Source organism: Sparus aurata, chromosome 8 (genome assembly GCF_900880675.1).
Source record: "Sparus aurata chromosome 8, fSpaAur1.1, whole genome shotgun sequence".
NCBI classification, from domain to species: domain Eukaryota; kingdom Metazoa; phylum Chordata; class Actinopteri; order Spariformes; family Sparidae; genus Sparus; species Sparus aurata.
The window spans coordinates 525353-547852 of NC_044194.1; the positions used below are offsets into that span (position 1 = coordinate 525353).

At 47.4% G+C, this 22500-nt stretch overlaps 2 protein-coding genes across 6 annotated transcripts in view; both read right to left on the bottom strand.

The window, feature by feature from the left end:
- The window catches only part of rbl2 (retinoblastoma-like 2 (p130)), an 18595-nt gene extending 4442 nt beyond the window's left edge, over positions 1–14153 (bottom strand). For 2 of the 3 annotated variants that reach the window (XM_030425156.1, XM_030425155.1), the window contains exons 1-17: positions 13808–13945; positions 11808–11938; positions 11492–11692; positions 10039–10103; positions 9530–9658; positions 7361–7521; positions 4639–4703; positions 4174–4345; positions 3889–4052; positions 3484–3596; positions 3301–3404; positions 3063–3200; positions 2270–2434; positions 2033–2141; positions 1102–1341; positions 834–1033; positions 241–417 (exon numbers count right to left, since the gene is read on the bottom strand). In XM_030425156.1, coding sequence (XP_030281016.1) covers positions 241–417; positions 834–1033; positions 1102–1341; positions 2033–2141; positions 2270–2434; positions 3063–3200; positions 3301–3404; positions 3484–3596; positions 3889–4052; positions 4174–4345; positions 4639–4703; positions 7361–7521; positions 9530–9658; positions 10039–10103; positions 11492–11692; positions 11808–11938; positions 13808–13945 — 2472 coding nt within the window. Of the gene's footprint in view, positions 1–240; positions 418–833; positions 1034–1101; positions 1342–2032; positions 2142–2269; positions 2435–3062; positions 3201–3300; positions 3405–3483; positions 3597–3888; positions 4053–4173; positions 4346–4638; positions 4704–7360; positions 7522–9529; positions 9659–10038; positions 10104–11491; positions 11693–11807; positions 11939–13807 lie in introns of all 3 variants that reach the window. The other variant, XM_030425157.1, reaches the window with a different exon arrangement.
- Positions 14154–15120: 967 nt separating this feature from the next.
- On the bottom strand, positions 15121–21571 carry LOC115586268 (protein ANTAGONIST OF LIKE HETEROCHROMATIN PROTEIN 1-like). 3 transcript variants are annotated; one of them, XM_030425159.1, is made up of 5 exons: positions 20548–21571; positions 18470–18587; positions 18267–18323; positions 18052–18150; positions 15121–16572 (listed from the first exon to the last, which is right to left on the bottom strand). In XM_030425159.1, exons 1-5 carry the CDS (start codon positions 21324–21326, stop codon positions 16126–16128), a joined length of 1500 nt encoding a protein of 499 aa, XP_030281019.1. In that variant the 5' UTR covers positions 21327–21571; the 3' UTR covers positions 15121–16125. The 3 variants fall into 3 exon arrangements, with proteins under 3 accessions (XP_030281019.1, XP_030281020.1, XP_030281021.1); XM_030425160.1 differs by lacking the exon at positions 18052–18150 and having other exon boundaries at positions 20548–21557; XM_030425161.1 differs by lacking the exons at positions 18052–18150; positions 18267–18323 and having other exon boundaries at positions 20548–21539.
- Positions 21572–22500: the final 929 nt, after the last annotated feature.

The window sequence follows — 22500 nt, forward strand, 5'->3', positions numbered from 1 at the left end:
GGGAGGGAACACACACACACACACACACACACACACGCACGCACGAACGCACGCACACACACACGCGCGTGCACGCACGAACGCACGCACACGCGCGCACGCACACACACACACACGCACACACACACACACACGCACACACACACACACGCACGCACACACACACACAGTCACACACACGCACACACACACACACACAGTCACACACACGCACACACACACACACACACACACACACACCTTTGCCATGACGTACACGGCACACATGAGCAGCTGGTCCAGGTGCCGGTCCATCATCAGGTCGGTGCAGTGAACCAGAGAATATTCGAAACACGTCCAGATCTTCCTCCTCAGCTCTGACGAGATGTCCAGTTTGACACAGAGATCTCTGAGCCGCACGCTGGCCAGGTGATACACCTGAGTGGAGCAGCACATCACACAGCACACATCTGTTACACTGCGCCAACACAGACGGTTAATGTTTGTTTCAGTTAAAGTTAGATTAGCTTTCATAAAGCTCAGATCTGAGCTTTTTCAATGTCTCTGTGATTTTTGGAGTTCAGATTTCTGTTCTGACATTTATGCAAATTGGCACATATTCAATTAGATAGCATCATTTTTATACACATGACATAAAATATCAGAAGACTGTTAATATAGAAATATATTCTTACTGTCAGTGATGTGCGTTAACACTCTACAGTACAACAAACACGTGTGAGTGATTTCTGTGGATTTGCTCTCATGCAGCTCGAAGAGGAGCTCTGCTGTCTGACCAGGTGAACACCTGTCAGGACGCTGCACATTAACCAGTGAAGAAGAAGAAGTCGTACCTTCCTGAAGAACAGCGACAGCGAACCTTTCCTCAGCGGACTGCTGCTGACTTTGACAGCTGGTTTGGTGATGGCTGATTGGACGGTGATTGTGCCCGTCAGAGTCTGTGCAGACAGCGGCTGCAGCGTGGCTCCGCCCTGTCCTGTCACACTCATCTGGACCGGGAAGAAGGTGAAGCCTCCGCTCTCATTGGCCATACCTGCAGAGGTCAGAGGTCAGAGGTCGTCCTTCTCATGTTCACACTCAGTTCATGGTGTCAGTCCTCACCTTGCAGAGGAATGGTGACCTGCCCGTTGTTGAAGTTTAAGGTGAACGGCCCAGCTGGGATGGCCGTGACTAGGCTGGCCGGGCCGGTCTTGGCCACGGTGGCCGGTGCTGTACCGGTGTTGTTGGTGGAGTTGACTCCAGGCTCGCCGTCCGGCGGGTCGACAAACAGACGGCGGCAATGTGGGCCGGTGGGCGGGGAGCTGTAGCGGTCCAGCAGGGTGGTGGGGGAGGGGGAGACGCCTGGAGGGGGAGGAGGAGGGAGTAAGATGTACACAGGGATGGAAAGTAACTAAGTACATATACTCAAGTACTGCGATAGTACAACAAGTGGTTTAAAGGAGGTGTGTTTCTACTGTTGGGCTGAAATGATGGAATAAAGCAAATATACATTTAAAATGTGTAACTGACTTTAGCTTTCTAAAGATATTTTACAAAGACTGAAGTCTTTGGTTGTTTTCTGTCATATTTCTGAGGGAACATGTTCAGTCTCGTGTTCACACTGCTGATAACTTCAGTTACAAGTTACTTTACTTCAGCCTTATTTTAATCAGGTCAGTGAACAGAACCGATTATGAAACTAGATTCTTGTTTTCATTGACGACTCCTCTGGACCCTCTCTGTCTCGCTCTGACAGTTTCCTGCTACACTGCTGCTGATTTCATGTCGGCTGGTTCAGCAGAGACGACACATCCTGAACATGGAGTCGCTAACACAGATCTAGAATCAGATTTATATCCACTGATGAATCGATGGGCTTCTTCAGGACTGAGAGTTCTTTTTATTTTGTATTCTTGGATATTCGTGAAGATTCTTGTTAATGACATTTTAGTCTCAGCGGGACTTCCTGGTAAGACTTAACTTAATAAATGAATCAATTAATAAATGAATCAATTAATAAATGAAAGGTAGGTAAATAAAGTTATACACACACCTTTGAGAGTGCTGCTGGTGCTGAGATCTGGTCTGTGGCTGATGGGAGTCAGAGGAACGCTGCCTGAGCTGCTGTCATCGTTCTGTTCCAGGTACTGAGGAGGCATCACCTGCACACACACACACACACACACACACACACACACACACACACACACACACACACACACACGATGACGTGAACATCAGAGTGGAACTGGACTGATGTGCGTCGTCCTGTTTGTTGTGTTTTGTGGACCTGCTGGCAGGCGGGGACCTGGTCTTTGGCCCCACGGAGGCTCTCCCACAGAGGGGAGGCGCTGGTCCAGGCCAGGCTCTCCAGGACCTGCTCCTCCACCTGGTTCAGGTGCTTCACCACCTCCCGGAACAGACCCTGCTCCGACCGCACCAACACCTCGATCACCTGAAATAAACAAACAGATCTCTACATGATCCTTCAGACAAACAACAAAATGAGTCTGAATCAGTCAGCTGATGTTATCGGCTGATATCGGCCTATCACAGATCAGCTGTACTGTGTTTATGTTGTCTGATGTTTATATTATATTCTAATGGAGCATAAAGAGGAGAATACAGAAGCTAATTTCTGCTGGATAAAGAAATAAAATCAGATGAAAACAATCAATGGAAATATATTAAACGTAGCTATTCGACTTCATTCTGTTTATTTGTCATTAAAATGCTGAAAACTATAAGAACAGTAAAACGTCTGTTACCTCAACTTTCACACTAAGTTTCTGTTCTCTGTTCTCATTTCTGTTGATCCCATGATGCTTTGGGAAACGTAAACAGGAAGTATAATGTTAGGGTTCATTCAGTGTGTCCTGCGAGCTGTTAGCAGCTCCTGTCTGCAGTGTACCCATGGATGTAATAGATTACTAATAGAAAACAGGATGAGTCTCAGGTTCTGAATAATAAGGATCATTCTCTGACCAGATGTTCAGTAAGTTATGCTGAGAATACAAACACACATACATGCAGACACATTAACAGACTCACATTCTGACAGAACTGATCAGTTGTATTGATACCTTATAGAAGTGATAAGCTGGAAGCTGGAAGATGCCGATCAGGTTGGGGAAATCTCCTGGAGGTCTGTAGGAGAAGATGACGATCTCCAGGCAGCAGACGAGCAGCGAGCGATGGAAGACGTCCTGCTCCAGGATACACTGAGGCACACAAACACACAAGAAGATCTGAATCTGTAGACAAGTACTTCAGATAAACATCTGTCAGCCGCTGGCTTTAGTGACGAGACCAAATACTCACCGACAGGTCGGCGTCTCCCAGTATCATCTTCTCTCTCTCAATGATGGACTCCAGGATCCGGTAGTAGAGCCCCTCCGCCAGGTGGAAGTACTTCACTGCCATTTCTACAAGAACAACGCTTGCTTAAATACAACCTGGATGAACACGTGTACGTTTTGTTTCTGAGTCTGTGTGTGCACGTACCTTTCCCCATCCCCCTGTTCTCTGCACCGCTGCCCTCGAAATGCTGAGAGAAGACCTCAAACATGTCCTTCAGGCGCCGGCTGATGACATCACTGGGGTCTCTGGCACAGGCCCTGCAGGGACACAAGTATTTAAGAAGGTTTTTTACTACTGATGTCTAGTTTTGCCTGTCACAAAAGTTTGAATAAAATCCTGGATCTGACACAGTTCAGCTCGTGTGTCCAGGAATAAACAACACAGCTGATCAAATAAAGCAGCAGTAACTTCATGTGGGTTCAAATGTAAAACGGTGCAACAGGAGATGTGATCCGGCTGTAAACGTGGCGTTATGAACATCCTCCTCATCGCCGTACAACACGTACGTCTTTACTGTGTGGAACTGAGTTATCAGGTCCAGAGACACACCTGAGAGTTTCCAGCAGCTTGGTGCTCGGCCCCTGTTTGGTCCCTGACAGCAGGGTGTGGAGTCGCCCGACGCTCTTCATGGCGGACGAGACCGGAGACGCCAAGCGGGTCTCCTGAATGTACTTCCTGCCTGTCAGAGGAGTGGAGACCTTCAGAGCCGAGGCCTGAGCACAGGAGAGACACCAGGTTATTTTATATTTTGTGCTTATTAACAGCAGAAGAAAATGAAGTTCAGGATGTTGATGTAGATCCTGCTCCAAAAGAGGTAAATAAAGTTAGTCTTACGGTGAGGCTGGCGTGGAGCCTGTTGGTGGCGCTGTCCTGGTTCTCCAGCCCTTCACACAGGCAGGGGCCCGGCGTACCAATGTCCTCGCTCGCCCCCTCGCCCGTGAAGATCCTCTCATCCAGACTACCGGTGGCCAGAACATGTTCCTCATAGACCCGGCTGAGGGACAGACTGTGGACACAGCGCAGGACATCAGAACTGACAGATAGAGACCGACCCATCGATGCTGCAGGTCAATCACATTAACATGTGCGTCAGTCTCAGCGAGGAGTCAGTGAAGCAGCGTGATGTCTGAACGACCTGCATCAACATGTCTTTTTAAATATGTTAATGAGCTGCGTGTCTCTGCTGCAGCGCCGCCTGCTAACAATGAACTGAACCCTGTTTCTATTTTTCATCATGTCAAGTTCTGACCGACGTCTCATCAGGATCATTTCAGTCAATTAAAACACTGAGTGACTCACAAACTGTCTCCAAAGTTCATCGGATCCAGAAATCCGGTCAGACCGTCTTCTTTCCCTCTGAGGATCTGTGAGACAGAGACAGACAGTCTGAGAGTGTGTGTGTGTGTGTGTGTGTGTGTGTGTGTGTGTGTGTGTGTGTGTGTGTGCGTGTGTGTGTCTTGTGGAAGAGTTTTGAACTGTCTCACTCTCTTGTGGAAGAGTTTTGAACTGTCTCACCCTCTTGTGGAAGAGTTTGAACTGTCTCACTCTCTTGTGGAAGAATTTGAACTGTCTCACCCTCTTGTGGAAGAGTTATGAACTGTCTCACCCTCTTGTGGAAGAGTCATGAACTGTCTCACTCTCTTGTGGAAGAGTTATGAACTGTCTCACCCTCTTGTGGAAGAGTTATGAACTGTCTCACTCTCTTGTGGAAGAGTTATGAACTGTCTCACTCTCTTGTGGAAGAGTTATGAACTGTCTCACCCTCTTGTGGAATAGTTATGAACTGTCTCACTCTCTTGTGGAAGAGTTATGAACTGTCTCACTCTCTTGTGGAAGAGTTATGAACTGTCTCACCCTCTTGTGGAAGAGTTATGAACTGTCTCACTCTCTTGTGGAAGAGTTATGAACTGTCTCACTCTCTTGTGGAAGAGTTATGAACTGTCTCACTCTCTTGTGGAAGAGTTATGAACTGTCTCACCCTCTTGTGGAAGAGTTTGAACTGTCTCACCCTCTTGTGGAAGAGTTATGAACTGTCTCACTCTCTTGTGGAAGAGTTATGAACTGTCTCACTCTCTTGTGGAAGAGTTATGAACTGTCTGACCCTCTTGTGGAAGAGTTATCAACTGTCTCACTCTCTTGTGGAAGAATTATGAACTGTCTCACTCTCTTGTGGAAGAGTTATGAACTGTCTCACTCTCTTGTGGAAGAGTTATGAACTGTCTGACCCTCTTGTGGAAGAGTTATGAACTGTCTCACTCTCTTGTGGAAGAGTTATGAACTGTCTCACTCTCTTGTGGAAGAGTTATGAACTGTCTGACCCTCTTGTGGAAGAGTTATCAACTGTCTCACCCTCTTGTGGAAGAGTTATGAACTGTCTCACTCTCTTGTGGAAGAGTTATGAACTGTCTCACTCTCTTGTGGAAGAGTTATGAACTGTCTGACCCTCTTGTGGAAGAGTTATGAACTGTCTCACTCTCTTGTGGAAGAGTTATGAACTGTCTCACTCTCTTGTGGAAGAGTTATGAACTGTCTCACTCTCTTGTGGAAGAGTTATGAACTGTCTCACCCTCTTGTGGAAGAGTTTGAACTGTCTCACCCTCTTGTGGAAGAGTTATGAACTGTCTCACTCTCTTGTGGAAGAGTTATGAACTGTCTCACTCTCTTGTGGAAGAGTTATGAACTGTCTGACCCTCTTGTGGAAGAGTTATCAACTGTCTCACTCTCTTGTGGAAGAGTTATGAACTGTCTCACTCTCTTGTGGAAGAGTTATGAACTGTCTCACTCTCTTGTGGAAGAGTTATGAACTGTCTCACCCTCTTGTGGAAGAGTTATGAACTGTCTCACTCTCTTGTGGAAGAGTTATGAACTGTCTCACTCTCTTGTGGAAGAGTTTGAACTGTCTCACCCTCTTGTGGAAGAGTTATGAACTGTCTCACTCTCTTGTGGAAGAGTTATGAACTGTCTCACTCTCTTGTGGAAGAGTTATGAACTGTCTCACCCTCTTGTGGAAGAGTTATGAACTGTCTCACTCTCTTGTGGAAGAGTTATGAACTGTCTCACTCTCTTGTGGAAGAGTTATGAACTGTCTCACTCTCTTGTGGAAGAGTTATGAACTGTCTCACTCTCTTGTGGAAGAGTTATGAACTGTCTGACCCTCTTGTGGAAGAGTTATCAACTGTCTCACTCTCTTGTGGAAGAGTTATGAACTGTCTCACTCTCTTGTGGAAGAGTTATGAACTGTCTCACTCTCTTGTGGAAGAGTTATGAACTGTCTCACTCTCTTGTGGAAGAGTTATGAACTGTCTCACTCTCTTGTGGAAGAGTTTTGAACTGTCTCACCCTCTTGTGGAAGAGTTATGAACTGTCTCACTCTCTTGTGGAAGAGTTATGAACTGTCTCACTCTCTTGTGGAAGAGTTTTGAACTGTCTCACCCTCTTGTGGAAGAGTTATGAACTGTCTCACTCTCTTGTGGAAGAGTTTTGAACTGTCTCACTCTCTTGTGGAAGAGTTATGAACTGTCTCACTCTCTTGTGGAAGAGTTATGAACTGTCTCACCCTCTTGTGGAAGAGTTATGAACTGTCTCACTCTCTTGTGGAAGAGTTATGAACTGTCTCACCCTCTTGTGGAAGAGTTATGAACTGTCTCACTCTCTTGTGGAAGAGTTATGAACTGTCTCACTCTCTTGTGGAAGAGTTATGAACTGTCTCACTCTCTTGTGGAAGAGTTATGAACTGTCTGACCCTCTTGTGGAAGAGTTATGAACTGTCTGACCCTCTTGTGGAAGAGTTATCAACTGTCTCACTCTCTTGTGGAAGAGTTATGAACTGTCTCACTCTCTTGTGGAAGAGTTATGAACTGTCTCACTCTCTTGTGGAAGAGTTTTGAACTGTCTCACCCTCTTGTGGAAGAGTTATGAACTGTCTCACTCTCTTGTGGAAGAGTTTTGAACTGTCTCACCCTCTTGTGGAAGAGTTATGAACTGTCTCACTCTCTTGTGGAAGAGTTATGAACTGTCTCACCCTCTTGTGGAAGAGTTTCTTGATGAAAGGTTTCCAGAAGTGTTCTTTGACTCCTTTGGCCTCCAGCACCAGCCCGTCATGCAGCTCACACAGCTGCTCTATGAAGCAGTATGGACCTGAGGACGGCCTGTAGTCCTTACTGCTGAAGTCCTCTGGGAGACCTGAAGGACGGCAGACAAACACCTGAGTCACCTGAACACTCCAAAACAGATGTGTGTCATGTATCCTGATTACTGTGGAGAACTGCTTGTTTCTACAGCTCAAGTTTGTCAGTTTTACTGCTGTTGAATTTTCCAGAGAGAAAATGCGCTGCAGCTCTTCTCGATGAAGACAGACGTGAACACGTCGTACACGTGTTGTTTGTTAAATGCGGGATGTGATTTACATTATTTACACCCTCGATATGCAGGTGAGCTTTAACACAGGTCTCATGGCAGACGAACATAGATAGATCGAAGGCCTCCTTACGAGTTTTACTTCGAACAGTTAGCTTAGCCTTAGCTTGGTTCATCAGACATCTGTTCTGTAGACATATCTACAGTAACTTTTAATAACTAGGTTGCAGAGATTGCTCATAGAGCAGTCTTCACTATCATTATCCATACTTCAATGTCTGTACAAGACATGTGTGACCTGCTATAGATTGGAGACAGAGTGACCTTGGAGAATCATAAACTTCCTCTACAGCCGGTGCAGCGACAGTGAAGATTTCACGCTGCAGTGGACAGTCAGCGTGATTTAAAGCAAGTTTGTGGCTCAGAGTTATAATGAAATAAAACTATTTATGGTTTATAATGAGTTCTTTAACTTTTTATGTTGCTGGTGTCTCAGGTAGTTGGTGCTGGAGCCTCTGTTTTTCACAGGACATCAACATCGTTTGGTGGCGTCTGAAATCCCCTGATTGTGTCTCAGGAGTTAAAAATCAACAGACAGAACATAAAAAAGTTTGCTTCCTGTTTGAATTCAGTTTGAAGGTTGGAGTCATTTTTCATGTTGTGGCTGGCAGAGCAGTTTCCTTTTTCTCAGCAGCTTCACCTGCACCAGGAACACCACGTCTGGAGACGGAGGTGGAGGAGGGGGGGCACAGGAAACACCAGGCGTCAACAGGAAGTGAGGGCAGGGCTCATATACACCACGACAGGTCGGCTGGGAGGAATACATTTATCCAGCCTGTTTGATTTAGTACTGATAAGCAGACTTCCTCTACACCAACGCTGAGTTAATTTCAACGTCATGTTTCACAACTCTGAATATTACTCTGAATATCAACGATTCAACTGACATGAGAAGAAATGTTGTGTTCCTATCTGATCAGATATTATTACATATCATACAGGGTTCTCCCCAGACGGTGGAACAGCGGCGCTGCGCCGCTCTACCGCTCGGTCAGCGCCGCTATACTCCGCGCGTGACAGTGTCGAGCGTCCGTCCGTCCGCCGTCCCCCGGTTGACGGCTAGGAGCTCCCGGCTGACGGCGATGAGCGTCCGTCCGTCCCCCGGCTGACGGAGTTGATGACCGGCTGTCCGTACGTCCGTGTCTCCCCCCCACCGGACTGACATTGACGAGCGGTCGCGCACCCCCCCCCCCCGACAGACGGTGCGCCGCTATACTAAGAATTTCTGGGGAGAACCCTGTCATATATATATATATATATATATATATATATATATATATATATATATATTTTTACATTAAAACAATGTTTGAGGACAGAAATTACACCGACAGCGACAAGAGAACTTAAAATAAATAAAAAAATTAAAAAATAAAGATTTAAAAATGAAAGCTGCACTAGCTGTTCATTTGTTTGACATACGATCATCTTTTTAGTTGGTATGTTGAACTTGTTATCCATCAGTCACAGATCAACATGAATCTTCATCTTTTAGCTGTTTCTGCCTAAACATGTGTTCAGCTGCTGAACGAGTTGATCACCTGCTCTCTGTCTGACTGTCTGCTGGTTGTTGCCTCACTGACTTTTACAGCTTCTATTCTGAGAACCAGGTTGTGAGATTGAACCACAACAGATGAAATTAAAAAGAGCCAGAAATATCTGAAGCCAAATGATGTGAGTGGATGTTTGTTCCTGCTTCAAATCTAAAGCTTCACAGGCGAGTCTGTCTGCTGACATTGCGTATTTGAGGAGGCCGGTGAGCAGAGCGCGGTACCTCTGAAGTCTGGGTTGAGCAGGTCTTTCCTGGCGTTGCACATCAGAGCGTTGGTGAAGACGAGGTCGAGTGCACACAGCAGCAGATGATACGAGTTCACCAGGTCGTCGCTGATCATCGGGAAGTTCCCTGAACAAGAGAGAAAGAGCATGTCACACCACAGGAGGAGCTGATTTGTCCTCAGGTCCAGCTGCCACAGAGGACTGCGACAGGAGTTTTACTGCAGAATCTGTCAGCACGACTCAACCCGACTCTTCAGTTATGAAGACATGAGATGGATTTAGGCAGCGTCCCAACACTCTTCTTCAGTCAGTCAGTCATTGAAGAAGCTGTTCTGATGGTTTGTCCCGGATCATCGAAGACTTTAAACATCTGGAGCAGTCACATGATCAGTACCAGCTGATCTACCCAGACTTTAACCTAATAAACAGGTGGCCTGATGGTAACAACAGCTGCTAAGGCAGTGACTTTGCTCTTTATAAAATAATGAAGCAACAATAAATGTTCACCTTTAGCGTGGACAAACAGAACCCAGCAGAAGTTGAAGACCTCGGTCACAGTGCAGGGATGTCGTCTGGAAACAGAACACATGACAAAGGTTGTTGCTTCTGTATCTGAGCATCGTGCAGAGTTAAACAGTAAAACTTGTATTTCTTGTCACATTCAGTCCCAGCAGGTGATTTATGAACACTGAAATAACTTCCTGTGTGTTCTGAGCAACAGCGGTGGACGTCTTACAAACCATCTGTCTGATCGATTGATTAATTAACTTTGTCATCCCTGAGGAGAAGCTGGTCTGCAGCGCCGGCACAAAATGACACACACGCAACAAAATGTTGAACACAGGAAACACCGGGCCGAGCTGCTGCAGGCCACGCCGGCCGAGCTGCTGCAGGCCACGCCGGCCGAGCTGCTGCAGGCCACGCCGGCCGAGCTGCTGCAGGCCACGCCAGCCGAGCTGCTGCAGGCGACGCCGGGCCGAGCTGCTGCAGGCCACGCCAGCCGAGCTGCTGCAGGCCACGCCAGCCGAGCTGCTGCAGGCCGCGCCGGGCCGAGCTGCTGCAGGCGACGCCGGGCCGAGCTGCTGCAGGCCGCACCGGCCGAGCTGCTGCAGGCCGCACCGGCCGAGCTGCTGCAGGCGACGCCGGGCCGAGCTGCTGCAGGCGACGCCGGGCCGAGCTGCTGCAGGCGACGCCGGGCCGAGCTGCTGCAGGCCACGCCGGGCCGAGCTGCTGCAGGCCACGCCGGGCCGAGCTGCTGCAGGCGACGCCGGGCCGAGCTGCTGCTGGCCGCACCGGGCCGAGCTGCTGCAGGCGACGCCGGGCCGAGCTGCTGCAGGCGACGCCGGGCCGAGCTGCTGCAGGCCGCGCCGGGCCGAGCTGCTGCAGGCCGCACCGGGCCGAGCTGCTGCAGGCCACGCCGAGCCGCCACTGTCCTTCTTTCTTTATTATCATTTTGATGACATGGGACAAAATATTGCTGAATAAGATGAAATCATCTTGTTTCTTCTGTTGTGTTGTGTTGAGGATGAAATGAGAGTTTCTGCAACATTATCAATGAATCAATTCATATTTTATTGTATGAAATGTTTTAAAAAGTCCGAGTGATTCTTCAGATTGTGGAGTAATGTGTTACACGTTCCCTGCTTGTTCTGTCTGGCTGTCGGTGGAGAACGGTCAGATGTGTCAGATCGGCTCAGCAGCACGTCACAGTTCAGGAGCTGAACTGGAGGATTTCCTTGAAAAATAACTTAAATTGATGGAATTGATTACTGAATGATCAAAATAGTTGCTGATAAATTTCCGGTCGATCATCAAGCGGTTAGTTGAGTCTGTATAAACTTTATTCAGTCTAATATGAGAATTTTCTTTTTCACACTTCATCTATTAAAGCACCGAAACACCTCAACATCAAACCTCTGACCCTGATGTTGTGTCGAGGTCAAAGGTCGTGATGTCTCACCTCTGTTTGCGGCTGCGGTGAACCCGCGGCGGCTCCTCTGACGGGGCCTTGAAGATGGCTCTGAAGATGGGAACATACTTCTTGAAGATGACCGCCGACACGGTGAAGTTTCTCTCCAGCTTGTCGGTGCTCTGACGGAAGTCCTGCGTCAGGTTGGCCATGTCCTGCCACTTCTTCATCTTATTAAAGAACTCTATGAGGCTGCAGAGGACGACAGCAGACTGTGAGGAGGTGCTGCTCAACTTCAACCATTCGTGCTCCACATACTGATTTAATGATTAGGAGTTTCCTCCACACAGGTGCATTGTGGGCCTACCTCATCTCTGAGCAGCGCAGGATTCTGGTCAGAGAGACGTAGTTCCCCTCGACGGTACCTTTTCCCACAGTCGGCACCGAGGACCTGCAGGCCACGTACAGAGCACAGGCCAGCCAGTGCAGCTCACTGCCCTGCAGGGGGGGAGGAGAGGACAATGATGAGGAGGAACAGAGGAGAATCAATGAACAGAGAGGGGGTGAAAGTGAGGAGGAGGAGGAAGTCAGACAGGTGAGCTCATCTGTCAAACACTGTCAGTCATCAGTTCTTCAGCGGCTGCTTATCAGAACTGAACCTGACGATCATCTCATCATTATCTTCTTGATTCACTGATGAACCATGTGACCAATAAAATGTCACAAAATATTGATTATAATAAAGACCAGTGGAGAAAGAAGTTCTCTGGTCCATATTGTAGTAAAAGTAATGAAGCCACGCTCTGAAAATACTCCAGTACAAGTAAAAGTAAGTAAAAGTAATCTGTTCCTGTCAGTGCTTTTATATCTGATGTTTGTGGATTAATACTCCTGCTGCATTAATGTGTGTGTGATGTGTGATGTGTGTGTGTGTGATGTGTGATGTGTGTGTGTGTGATGTGTGTGTGTGTGTGTGTGTGTGTGTGATGTGTGTGTGTGTGTGTGTGTGTGTATGTGATGTGTGTGTGTGTGATGTTTAAGGTTGAGCTCATTTCAAGAATCAGTTCATCAGATCAATCATTGCATCACCTGGAGAATGTGTTTAACAGGAGTGAAATAACTATTCAGCATGATTCTTTATTTATTTTGCTTGCTTTAGTTTTTGTTGTCTTTAAATTTCATTTTTAAAATCTGTAACTATTAATTTGATCGAGGCGTGTCTGACAGTATCTGTGGCTCTTCAGTCAGATTGCTGATAAAATAAACTCATTTAAAATGTGCTGCTTTGGTTCTGATGCAGCTTCCTCTCACACAATGTCCCGCCCACAACACTGATTGGCTCCAGTCACAACAGCCTATAGACACGCAGTAATCTGAAGCGGTAAAGTAACTAGTCAGTATCAGTCCTGATGACGTCACATCAGCCGAAATTGAGTTGCTTTTGGTTTTATTGTCTCTTAAATGTAATTTAATTCAAAATGTTTTGTTTTATTTTGATGTATTTCTGTGTCTGTGTAAAGCTGAACATGAGTTCTATGGAAATAAACAATATATACAATATATATTACTGTATTATTACTGATGTGTGAGCAGTGTTAAGCTGCTGTAATTGTGTTTTATTAATTTAAACTACTTTAAATACTCGTTCTGTCAGTCAGCAGAACTCAGAATACTTAGTAAGGTAAACGTAGTAATATCACATTCTAGAAATACTCCATTACAAGTGATGCAAAATGTAACTTTGGTAAAGAGAATCATTTATTACCAGCAAAATTTACATCCAAGTGTAAAGGTAAAGCAAAGGCGCCTTAAAATAACTTGTGTATTTGTTGATAGTTTGTTGTTTTAACCATTTGTTCAATAATAATGTCGTAAATTTTAAAACTTTTATTTATAAACACACATCTGAAAACTACAACTGTCAAATAAATCCAATGTTTCCCTCTAGATGTACTCAGGTCAAGTGCCTCAGGTGTCAGTCTCACCTGTGGGAGGAGCTTCAGCCTGGAGTGTCTATAACTGAACATATTTAATGAGCAGGTTGTGTCATTAATCATCAGTGAACCTGCTCTCACACACACACACTTCATCATTATCAGCAGTATTACTGATACTGTTAGCATTAGCAGGGTATTTACATTACATTAGAGGGCTATGCTAGGTTAGCATCGCACTGACCTGGATACAGCAGGAGAGTTAAAGCCGGACTGTAACTTCATGTTTCATGCTGACAGTTAGCTGACAGACCGTTAGCTTGTTGTACAGTAGCTAGCTAACAGCGTCACAGTGAACACGGAGCCGTCAGAGCAGCAGCAGCACCGACAGCACCGACACAACCCGCCTGTCACAGATCACTCTTCATTTTACCTCTAACGTGAAGTTCCTGCTGATGTTCTCGTAGGTTTTCCAAGCCTCGCTGCTCGCCTCTTCGTCCATATTCAACCCCCGACACAGATCTTCAAACCCGGTCCGGGCTTTCTGCAAAAAGTCGTCCTCGTCGCTCATTTTGCGGCTCTGTGAACGAACCCTGCGGGCTCAGAGGAAGAGAAGATGGCCGAGAAGAAGAACGGACGCAGTTCACGAAGCTGTTTGTCGGAATGTTCCTGTAGCAGCGTTATGACCGCGCTGTGAGTCCGGCTCCGCTCCGTGTGGCCATTTAAATGTCCTTTGACTGACAGCGACGACGCGCAGCCGCTTCGGACGTACGGAGAGCCGCGAGCGAACGAGCGTGACGTCATGTCTGTGCGTAAAAAACGTAAAGAATCCCAAACCCAGCGTACGTTACCTCAGCCCACTAAACGAGCGTAGCTGCGCATGAATGGGCGGGGCCGTCAGTCCAATACTACTACTTCCGGTTGTGTTTGTTTTGACTGACGGCGGCTCGTTAAACAAAACAAATAGAAGAATATGAGAAATGTTATACTTTATAGAAAGAAGATGAAACACCGCGTCCATCATGTATGTCAGTAGAAACATTTAGTCAAAGCAGCTCCAATAATACCATTAAAATACTCTTCTGCAATAAAAGTTCAGCATTAGTATTATTATCAAAATGTTCTTAAAGACGTAGTTAATATTTCAGTGTGTTCAGTGACAGTGACGCTTCAATCTTTTGTGAACAGAATGTGTCAAAGTTGTGTCCACAATTTGAAATAATCCGGTTCAACAGGGTTGAGGATGCACCTCTTTATTTAATATAATAATATCAGTTCTGCTGGTGGAGCTGGAGCTGGTTTTACCTACGTCAGATGGTGCTGGTTGGTCCAGCTGCTGTCACTGTGTCAGTAAGAACAGTAACACCTGGATCTCTTCTGTCGGTACATGAGTTTGTAGAAGTTCCTGAGAATCCAGGAGTTGTTGTCTAACACACACAAACTCTGTGCTCTGTTAATATACAGTTAACATAATATAAATTGTATTTTATGTAAAGCATTACATGATGCTTCTTTTAACAGCAGCTTTAAAACGTGGCGGCATCCAGCAGGTCTGTCTCAGCTTCAGAGCGCAGCTTTAACAAACTGGGCTCAAATGTAAACTGACTTCTGAGCCCGAGATGGAAAAATCCTCTTCATTTCCAGATCAGCTGATCAGAGTTAACTCTGAGTGTGTTCAGAGTTAAGAGTGCGAGTTGGGAAAAAATAACAAGCCAACATCAACAAAGCTCTCATACTGGCAACAGATAAAGAAAGAGCAGATCCTCAATTTTAATCGTGTGGAGCTGAAATCTGACTGACATTTATGGTAATGAACAGGAGTGGACAACGTGTCTGTGTTGTGTTGAAGCCGGTGGCTAGCTTACGTTAGCAGTCTCTAAGCTAACGTTAGCTACTGTGGCTCCCTGTTAGCAGAGCGGGGTGAGGCCTTCAGATGAGGCACTCCACAAAGTCATATCCGGAGAACGTCACTGACCCGAGTCCTCCACACAGAAATCAGTCCAGAGTCCAGCAGCACCAACCTCGTCGTCCACAGGCCAACCAACAACACACAGACCGGACGCTCTCACTTTACGTCACCTTACAATCCGCTCACATGGCCAATTAAAAAGTAAAAAAGGGATAAATACACATACACTTCTCCAAATTCTCACATTGAGCTTCCTTAAGGAATGATGTGCAGAATCCTGCAGGATACCTGATTTAAATAGCTTTCATTTATTCAGCTGTGATCTGACAGCTACAGCATACAGGAGGAAAATATGGATCAAACACATGAGATACTGTTTATTTATGGGCCTGTGATTGTCGAGTCACAGCCCGACACACATAATGATTCTGGTGATTTGGGGTCTATTTTACATTTCAAAATCTGCACGATGCAATGTTCCATCAGTGCGACCAATCACAGCACAGCAGATGATGGTTCATTGATGCAGATTGATTTTATTAAACAGTGATGACCTCAGTAATCTGATTACTACAGTAACGTTCAGTACATGCTTCAGCTGCCTTAGTGTTGACGGTGTCATAAAGAGGAGCAGATGCTGATCACTCTTCTGACACAATCTTCAGTCTCTGTCTGCCTTTTTAAACTTGGAAAAGATTTTCATATAAAGTGCTGTCAGCTGCTCCAACAGAGGGCAGGCGAGCCGACAGACGACTCAGTTCCTCCTCCTCAGTAATGATGGTTCAGTTTCTACTGAGCTGCTGTCTCACCTGCTCAGGTAACACTGAGGCCCTGCTGAGGGCTCAGTACTGCAGTATAGTCAACAGGTTATAGGTGAGGGTGTGTCTGATCACCTCAGCAGTGCAGTACGTGTCCTCCTCATACGGTTCAGTGTCGGGCTGTATCAGATGACCTGCAGCGGGCGCCATCTCAATGTTCCACTCCGGCAGGAAGCCGTCTCCTCTGTTCTCACAGATGTTGTGTAAAATGCAGCAGGCCGCCACCACTCGTGGCATCATGGAGACGTCGATGTCGCTCTTCTTCAGGAGGCACCTCCAGCGTCCTTTCAGCCGTGTGAAGGCGGTGTCCACCACAGCGCGTGCGGAGCTGAGGGTGCAGGTGAAGCGGCGCTGCTCAGCAGTCAGCTGATGCTCCGAGCTGTATCCCTTCATCAGCCACGGCTTCAGAGGGAACGACGTGTCGCCGATGAGATGGACGGGGACCTCCACGCCGTCACACACCACTGACTTCTGAAAGGGACAAAAAAACAAAACAAAAAAACACTCTTTTAGAGCTGCAACACCATTAAAGTCGTTATTGATTCATCTGCAGGTTCCTTTCACAAATAATTCTTTAGTCTGTAACAAGTCAAAAGTTTCTCAGAGAGACGTCTTCAAACTGTTTCTTCTGTCCAGACAACAGTTCAAAAACTCTTCATTGAGTGTCAGAAATGACAAATGAAGCAACAAATCCTCGCATTTAAAGCTGAACCAGACAACGTTCGAGTTTTCTGATTATCAAAATATCCTGCAGCTCCATCTAGAACCAGGATTCTGCCAGACCCAACATGGCACAGACATTTAATTTCTGCAATTTCCCAGCTTGGGATCTATCTATCTATCTATCTATCTATCTATCTATCTATCTATCTATCTATCTATCTATCTATCCATCCATCCATTAGGGCTGCACGATTCTGGAAAAAATGTGAATCACAATTTTTTTGCTTAGAATTGAGATCACGATTCTCTGGCACGATTTTTTTTCACAAAATGTTGATTGCACTGATGAACTTGAACAAAACAAAAAAAAACATTGTAGAATGGCAGAGGCATACGACTATGCCTCTGCCATTCTACAATGTTTTTTTTTGTTTTGTTTTTTGTTTTGTTTGTTTGTTAAAAAAAAATTGGGGCATCCTTTAATCCCTCATGTTGTACAGTGTGTATTGGGGCCGTATCTTTGGCTAGGTGATATGTGATAGCTGCTGTGATCGGCTTTCTAAAACGGAGGCGTAATATTCCTCCTTCTCCAGAAGCCACCTCTGAGGTCGGCGTAAACATGTGACGTGACGTGAAGCTCGAAGTTGGGCAGTGAACAATTGACAACGAATTTGTCTTCAAAATAAGAGCTTTACATTGCACCCCATTGGAGTTTAGAACTGGGTTCTTAGCGGGGGCCTTTTAATTTGAAAGTAGCGACCCTTCCTAGCTTGTCGCTACAACAACAAGCTAACACAACCATACAGCTACAGAGACGCTAACATCTCCCGGATTTCAGCGGCTGTCCAGTTGCTCATCTTGCAGGCGAGGTGGAAATAAGTGGACCCTCCGAGGCGGGACATCGGCGGACCAAAACAGACCCCCAATTTGCCGCCCTCTGTCTAAATCCGCGGACCTAGCCGCCAAAAGGACGGGCAGATTGGCGGCTTGCTGCCCCGTCTCTAAAAACGGCTTCTCACTCACTCCTTCCAAACACTCAACTGCAGGCGGGCTTCCGCCACTGAATCACGTGTTGTAAAGACGCTTTACCACAGGTTGAGGGCGGAGGCAGCGGCAGTGCTGCGTTTGGGGGCGCTTAAAAAATAATCCGGGAGGAAAATAGGAGCATTTGTTTGTGATTCAGCTCGAGATATAAAATGCTTCAGAATCGCTGTGGGTAGAAATGAGATCACGTGTATGTGTGAATCGAGATCGCGATTTTTTTAACGATTTTTTGTGCAGCCCTACCATCCATCCATCCATCCATGACTGATGTAATGTGAGTTTCATCATTTCAGTGTTGATGCGGGCAGAATTATGTGTCATGTCACATGAACCTTCAGTACTCTGAAATAAAAACAATAATTCAACATTAGTTTCTGTTAGACTGGAGCTGTTGAACATCAGACAGAAACTATCAGTAAGTCAACAATATGGTTGATGACGTTTATTAAAAAATGAACCTTAATGACCCCGTCAGAGCAGCATGTGACCTCAGCTCCAACCGGGCTGTGAAGCTCCTGCAGACGACACGGGTTGGTCACAGAACATCTCCACGACGCAGTGACACATTACAAATATTAATCTAGGTTGATACTGTGTGAACACATGTATGTATGTTCTCTAACCATCCTGCAGGTCTGTAGAGGCCAGCAGAGCCACTCACCTCTCTGGGGAACAGGTAACCATCGGGCCGGTCCTCTGCCTTCAGGTACAGGTCTGAGCTGCACAGCACCGAGGCGCTGCTGATACTTCCAGGCCAGCCGGCATACACATCAGTGAAGCTGAGAGGGACCAGACACACCAGGGAGTTAGGTTCAGGGTGGAGGGTGGCGAAGTCAGGGTCAGGGTGGAGGGTGGTGAAGTTAGTCTCTGGGTGGAGGGTGAAGTCAGGGTCAGGGTGGAGGGTGGTGAAGTCAGTCTCAGGGTGGAGGGTGGTGAAGTTAGTCTCAGGGTGGAGGGTGGTGAAGTTAGTCTCAGGGTGGAGGGTGGTGAAGTTAGTCTCAGGGTGGAGGGTGGTGAAGTTAGTCTCTGGGTGGAGGGTGAAGTCAGTCTTTTAGTGAAGGGTGAAGTTAGTCTCTGGGTGGTGAAGTCAGTCTCAGGGTGGAGGGTGAAGTTAGTCTCTGGGTGGAGGGTGGTGAAGTTAGTCTCAGGGTGGAGGGTGGTGAAGTTAGTCTCAGGGTGGAGGGTGGTGAAGTTAGTCTCAGGGTGGAGGGTGGTGAAGTTAGTCTCTGGGTGGAGGGTGAAGTCAGTCTTTTAGTGAAGGGTGAAGTTAGTCTCTGGGTGGAGGGTGAAGTCAGTCTTTTAGTGAAGGGTGAAGTTAGTCTCTGGGTGGTGAAGTCAGTCTCAGGGTGGAGGGTGAAGTTAGTCTCTGGGTGGAGGGTGGTGAAGTTAGTCTCAGGGTGGAGGGTGAAGTTAGTCTCTGGGTGGAGGGTGGTGAAGTTAGTCTCTGGGTGGAGGCGGGTGAAGTTAGTCTCTGGGTGGAGGGTGGTGAAGTTAGTCTCTGGGTGGGGGGTGGTGAAGTTAGTCTCTGGGTGGAGGGTGAAGTCAGTCTTTTAGTGAAGGGTGAAGTTAGTCTCTGGGTGGTGAAGTCAGTCTCAGGGTGGAGGGTGAAGTTAGTCTCTGGGTGGAGGGTGGTGAAGTTAGTCTCTGGGTGGAGGCGGGTGAAGTTAGTCTCTGGGTGGAGGGTGGTGAAGTTAGTCTCTGGGTGGGGGGTGGTGAAGTTAGGGTCAGGGTGGAGGGTGAAGTTAGTCTCAGGGTGGAGGGTGAAGTTAGTCTCAGGGTGGAGGGTGGTGAAGTTAGTCTCAGGGTGGAGGGTGAAGTCAGTCTTTTAGTGAAGGGTGAAGTTAGTCTCTGGGTGGTGAAGTCAGTCTCAGGGTGGAGGGTGAAGTTAGTCTCTGGGTGGAGGGTGGTGAAGTTAGTCTCTGGGTGGAGGGTGGTGAAGTTAGTCTCTGGGTGGAGGGTGGTGAAGTTAGTCTCTGGGTGGAGGGTGGTGAAGTTAGTCTCTGGGTGGAGGGTGAAGTCAGTCTTTTAGTGAAGGGTGAAGTTAGTCTCTGGGTGGTGAAGTTAGTCTCTGGGTGGAGGGTGGTGAAGTTAGTCTCTGGGTGGAGGGTGGTGAAGTTAGTCTCTGGGTGGATTGTGGTCAGTCGCTCTGGACCGAGCGGTCCGGTTCGACCCGGTGGTCCGGTTCGACCCGGTGGTCCGGTTTGACCCAGTGTTGGCAGTGAACACTGAGGCTGAAGGACGGTCAGTAAATTACTGTGACTGATGGAGTTGTTGTTACTCCAGCAGCTCGGTGCCGTCGTGTCCTTTCAGAGTAAATAACTCTTTTGGCGTTTACAATATTGGTTTCATATAAGAACCTTTTATAATAGTTACTTTGTCATTAACTGATTTTACAGAAATATTAAAATAGAAATAATCTTTTTTTTCCAATTACTTCCAGGTCCTTTGATGCACATAGTCAAAATCAATGGCAATTAATCTTATATAATTCATTAGTGATTTATAATGACTTATAAATTATAAACATTATAATCCCTCAGTCAACCTCAGGAGCTGATGTGGGGTCAGCGGGTCACGTGACCGGAAGTTATTGACAACTCCTTAATTATTTCTGACCTCAGGAACACGTTCAGTGATCAACATGTGAACAGGAAACTAATTAGTTTAACTTTTCATTAACGAGTCCGGATCCGTCCAACCTGAGCCGAACTTCACCTCGGGAACCTGCCCGCCGCTCACCGGACGTCGTGGTCCACCACCGCCTGCAGGATGACGGAGTGCCAGCCCCTCCGGTTCAGGTAGTGCTCCGGGTTGTCTCTCGGGGGCGCGATGGGGATGTGAGTCCGGCCGATGGCCCCCGCACACTGCGGGTAGCAGCGGTCCTTGAAGGCGCTCAGGGTTTCGTCCAGCCGCTGCCCGGCCGGCAGCGACACGAAGCGCCGGTACAGCCGGTCCAGTATGGCCGCAGTAACCTGCCGCACGATCACACACACGGTGGCGATCCCCACTCCGAACATGTCGGCGATGGAGCGGTACTCTCCGGAGCGGGCGAACCACCACAGGGTGATGGCCAGCCTGCGGCGCGGCTCGATGGGGACGCGGTAGTTCGTCCTGCGGCGTTTGATGGCCGGTTCGATCCGCTCCAGCAGGTAGTCGAAGGTCGCACGGGAGACGCGAAACTGCGCCTTCCACTGCTCATCGTCGAACGACTGGGCCGAAGACCAGAAGTTCTGTCCGGGGCTGCGGTTCCGGACCCAGATGTGTCTGCTGGTGGACGTGATGAGACTCAGGATCGCGGCGATGGACGACAGCACGAACGCCCTCCGCCGCCGAAGGTACTGCCGCCGCCGCCGGTTCCGCTCCACCATCTCCCGCAGCCTCCTCCGCCGCAGCAGGGTCGTCTGGAGCCGGTACAGCTCGAACACCTGGTCCCCGAGAACCGGAGCCACATTCAGGCTCAGGACGGAGGACAGCAACGCAGCCGTCAGCGCCGAGCTGTCCTCCCTGTCCGGCTCCATTTTGAACTGGCGGTAAACCTTAACGGCGCCTGTTTATGACGTAGAGGCCAACACGTGTCGCGTTTGTTACGTAGTGTGATCCCGTGAGGTTCAGTCGGTCCACGAGGTCAGAGGTCAGAGGTGAGTCATCCTCTCAGAGACCCTGAAGGACACACAGCAGACAGTAGCAGTGTGAAGGCTGCGTCTTCGTCTTCCTCCTCTTCTTCTTCTTCTTCTTCTTCTTCTTCTTCTTCTTCTTCTTCCTCTTCTTCTTCTTCTTCTTCTGTACGGTTTCCAGCCCACTTCTTCTCCTACAAGTTGTGAGCTACAGAAACCGTTCAACTATTAAAACGTTCAGCTTTTTCAGCCTTTGTGCCTTTTAAGCTTTTGAACATTTCAGCTTCTTCTGCTAATTCTTGACCGTTCATTCTTATAGTTTCATACATTCAGCAGATTTCCGAATCACTTCAGCCGTCACACTGTATTTCCGCAGAAAATGCAGCTGTTTCTAATCATATATCATTATTAATGATAATAACAGTCTGCTGATGAAAGCAGGAAGAAGACAAAGATGGAGGACAGACATCAGGCTCTGGCGGCTGGTCTATCTCCGGTTAAGAGCGCACCGTGGAGAGGCAGACCTGTTATTGAACCCACAGTAATGTCATCATCATTATCAGTTTGATTTCATCATTGCTGGGGGGTTTTTTCGGGACTGAGCAGCAGCGCGCAAAGAATCTTGGGATACGTGAGACAGCGAAGGATCGTAGACGTGCGTCCTCCAAAAAGAGGGAAGAGAAGGAGGAGCACCTGAAGGAACCTTCAGCAGCGCTGTGATGTGATTGGCCTTGAAATGCTCCTTGGAAGGATGCAGCCCCTGAACTGGGACACAGATAATGACTGTAGTTAAAGTGTACACCACTTTCTCTCTGCCTGTCTGCCTGTCTTTCTCTCTGTCTGTCTGCCTTTCTTTCTCTCTGTCTGTCTGTCTGTCTTTCTCTCTCTCGTCTGTCTGTCTGCCTTTCTTTCTCTCTCTCGTCTGTCTGTCTGCCTATCTTTCTTTCTCTCTGCCTGTCTGCCTTTCTTTCTCTCTGCCTGTCTGCCTTTCTCTCTCTCGTCTGTCTGTCTGCCTATCTTTCTTTCTCTCTGCCTGTCTGCCTGTCTTTCTCTCTGTCTGTCTGCCTTTCTTTCTCTC

Excerpts from the sequence above, each read along its gene's own strand:
- LOC115586268 (XM_030425159.1), bottom strand. The coding sequence starts at position 21,326 with ATGGAGCCGGACAGGGAGGACAGCTCGGCGCTGACGGCTGCGTTGCTG. Across the intron at positions 18,324-18,469 it reads GTTACCTGTTCCCCAGAGAG|GAGCTTCACAGCCCGGTTGG; the intron begins GTGAGTGGCTCT and ends TGTCGTCTGCAG. Across the intron at positions 16,573-18,051 it reads CATGGATGGATGGATGGATG|AAGTCAGTGGTGTGTGACGG; the intron begins GTAGGGCTGCAC and ends TGTCCCTTTCAG.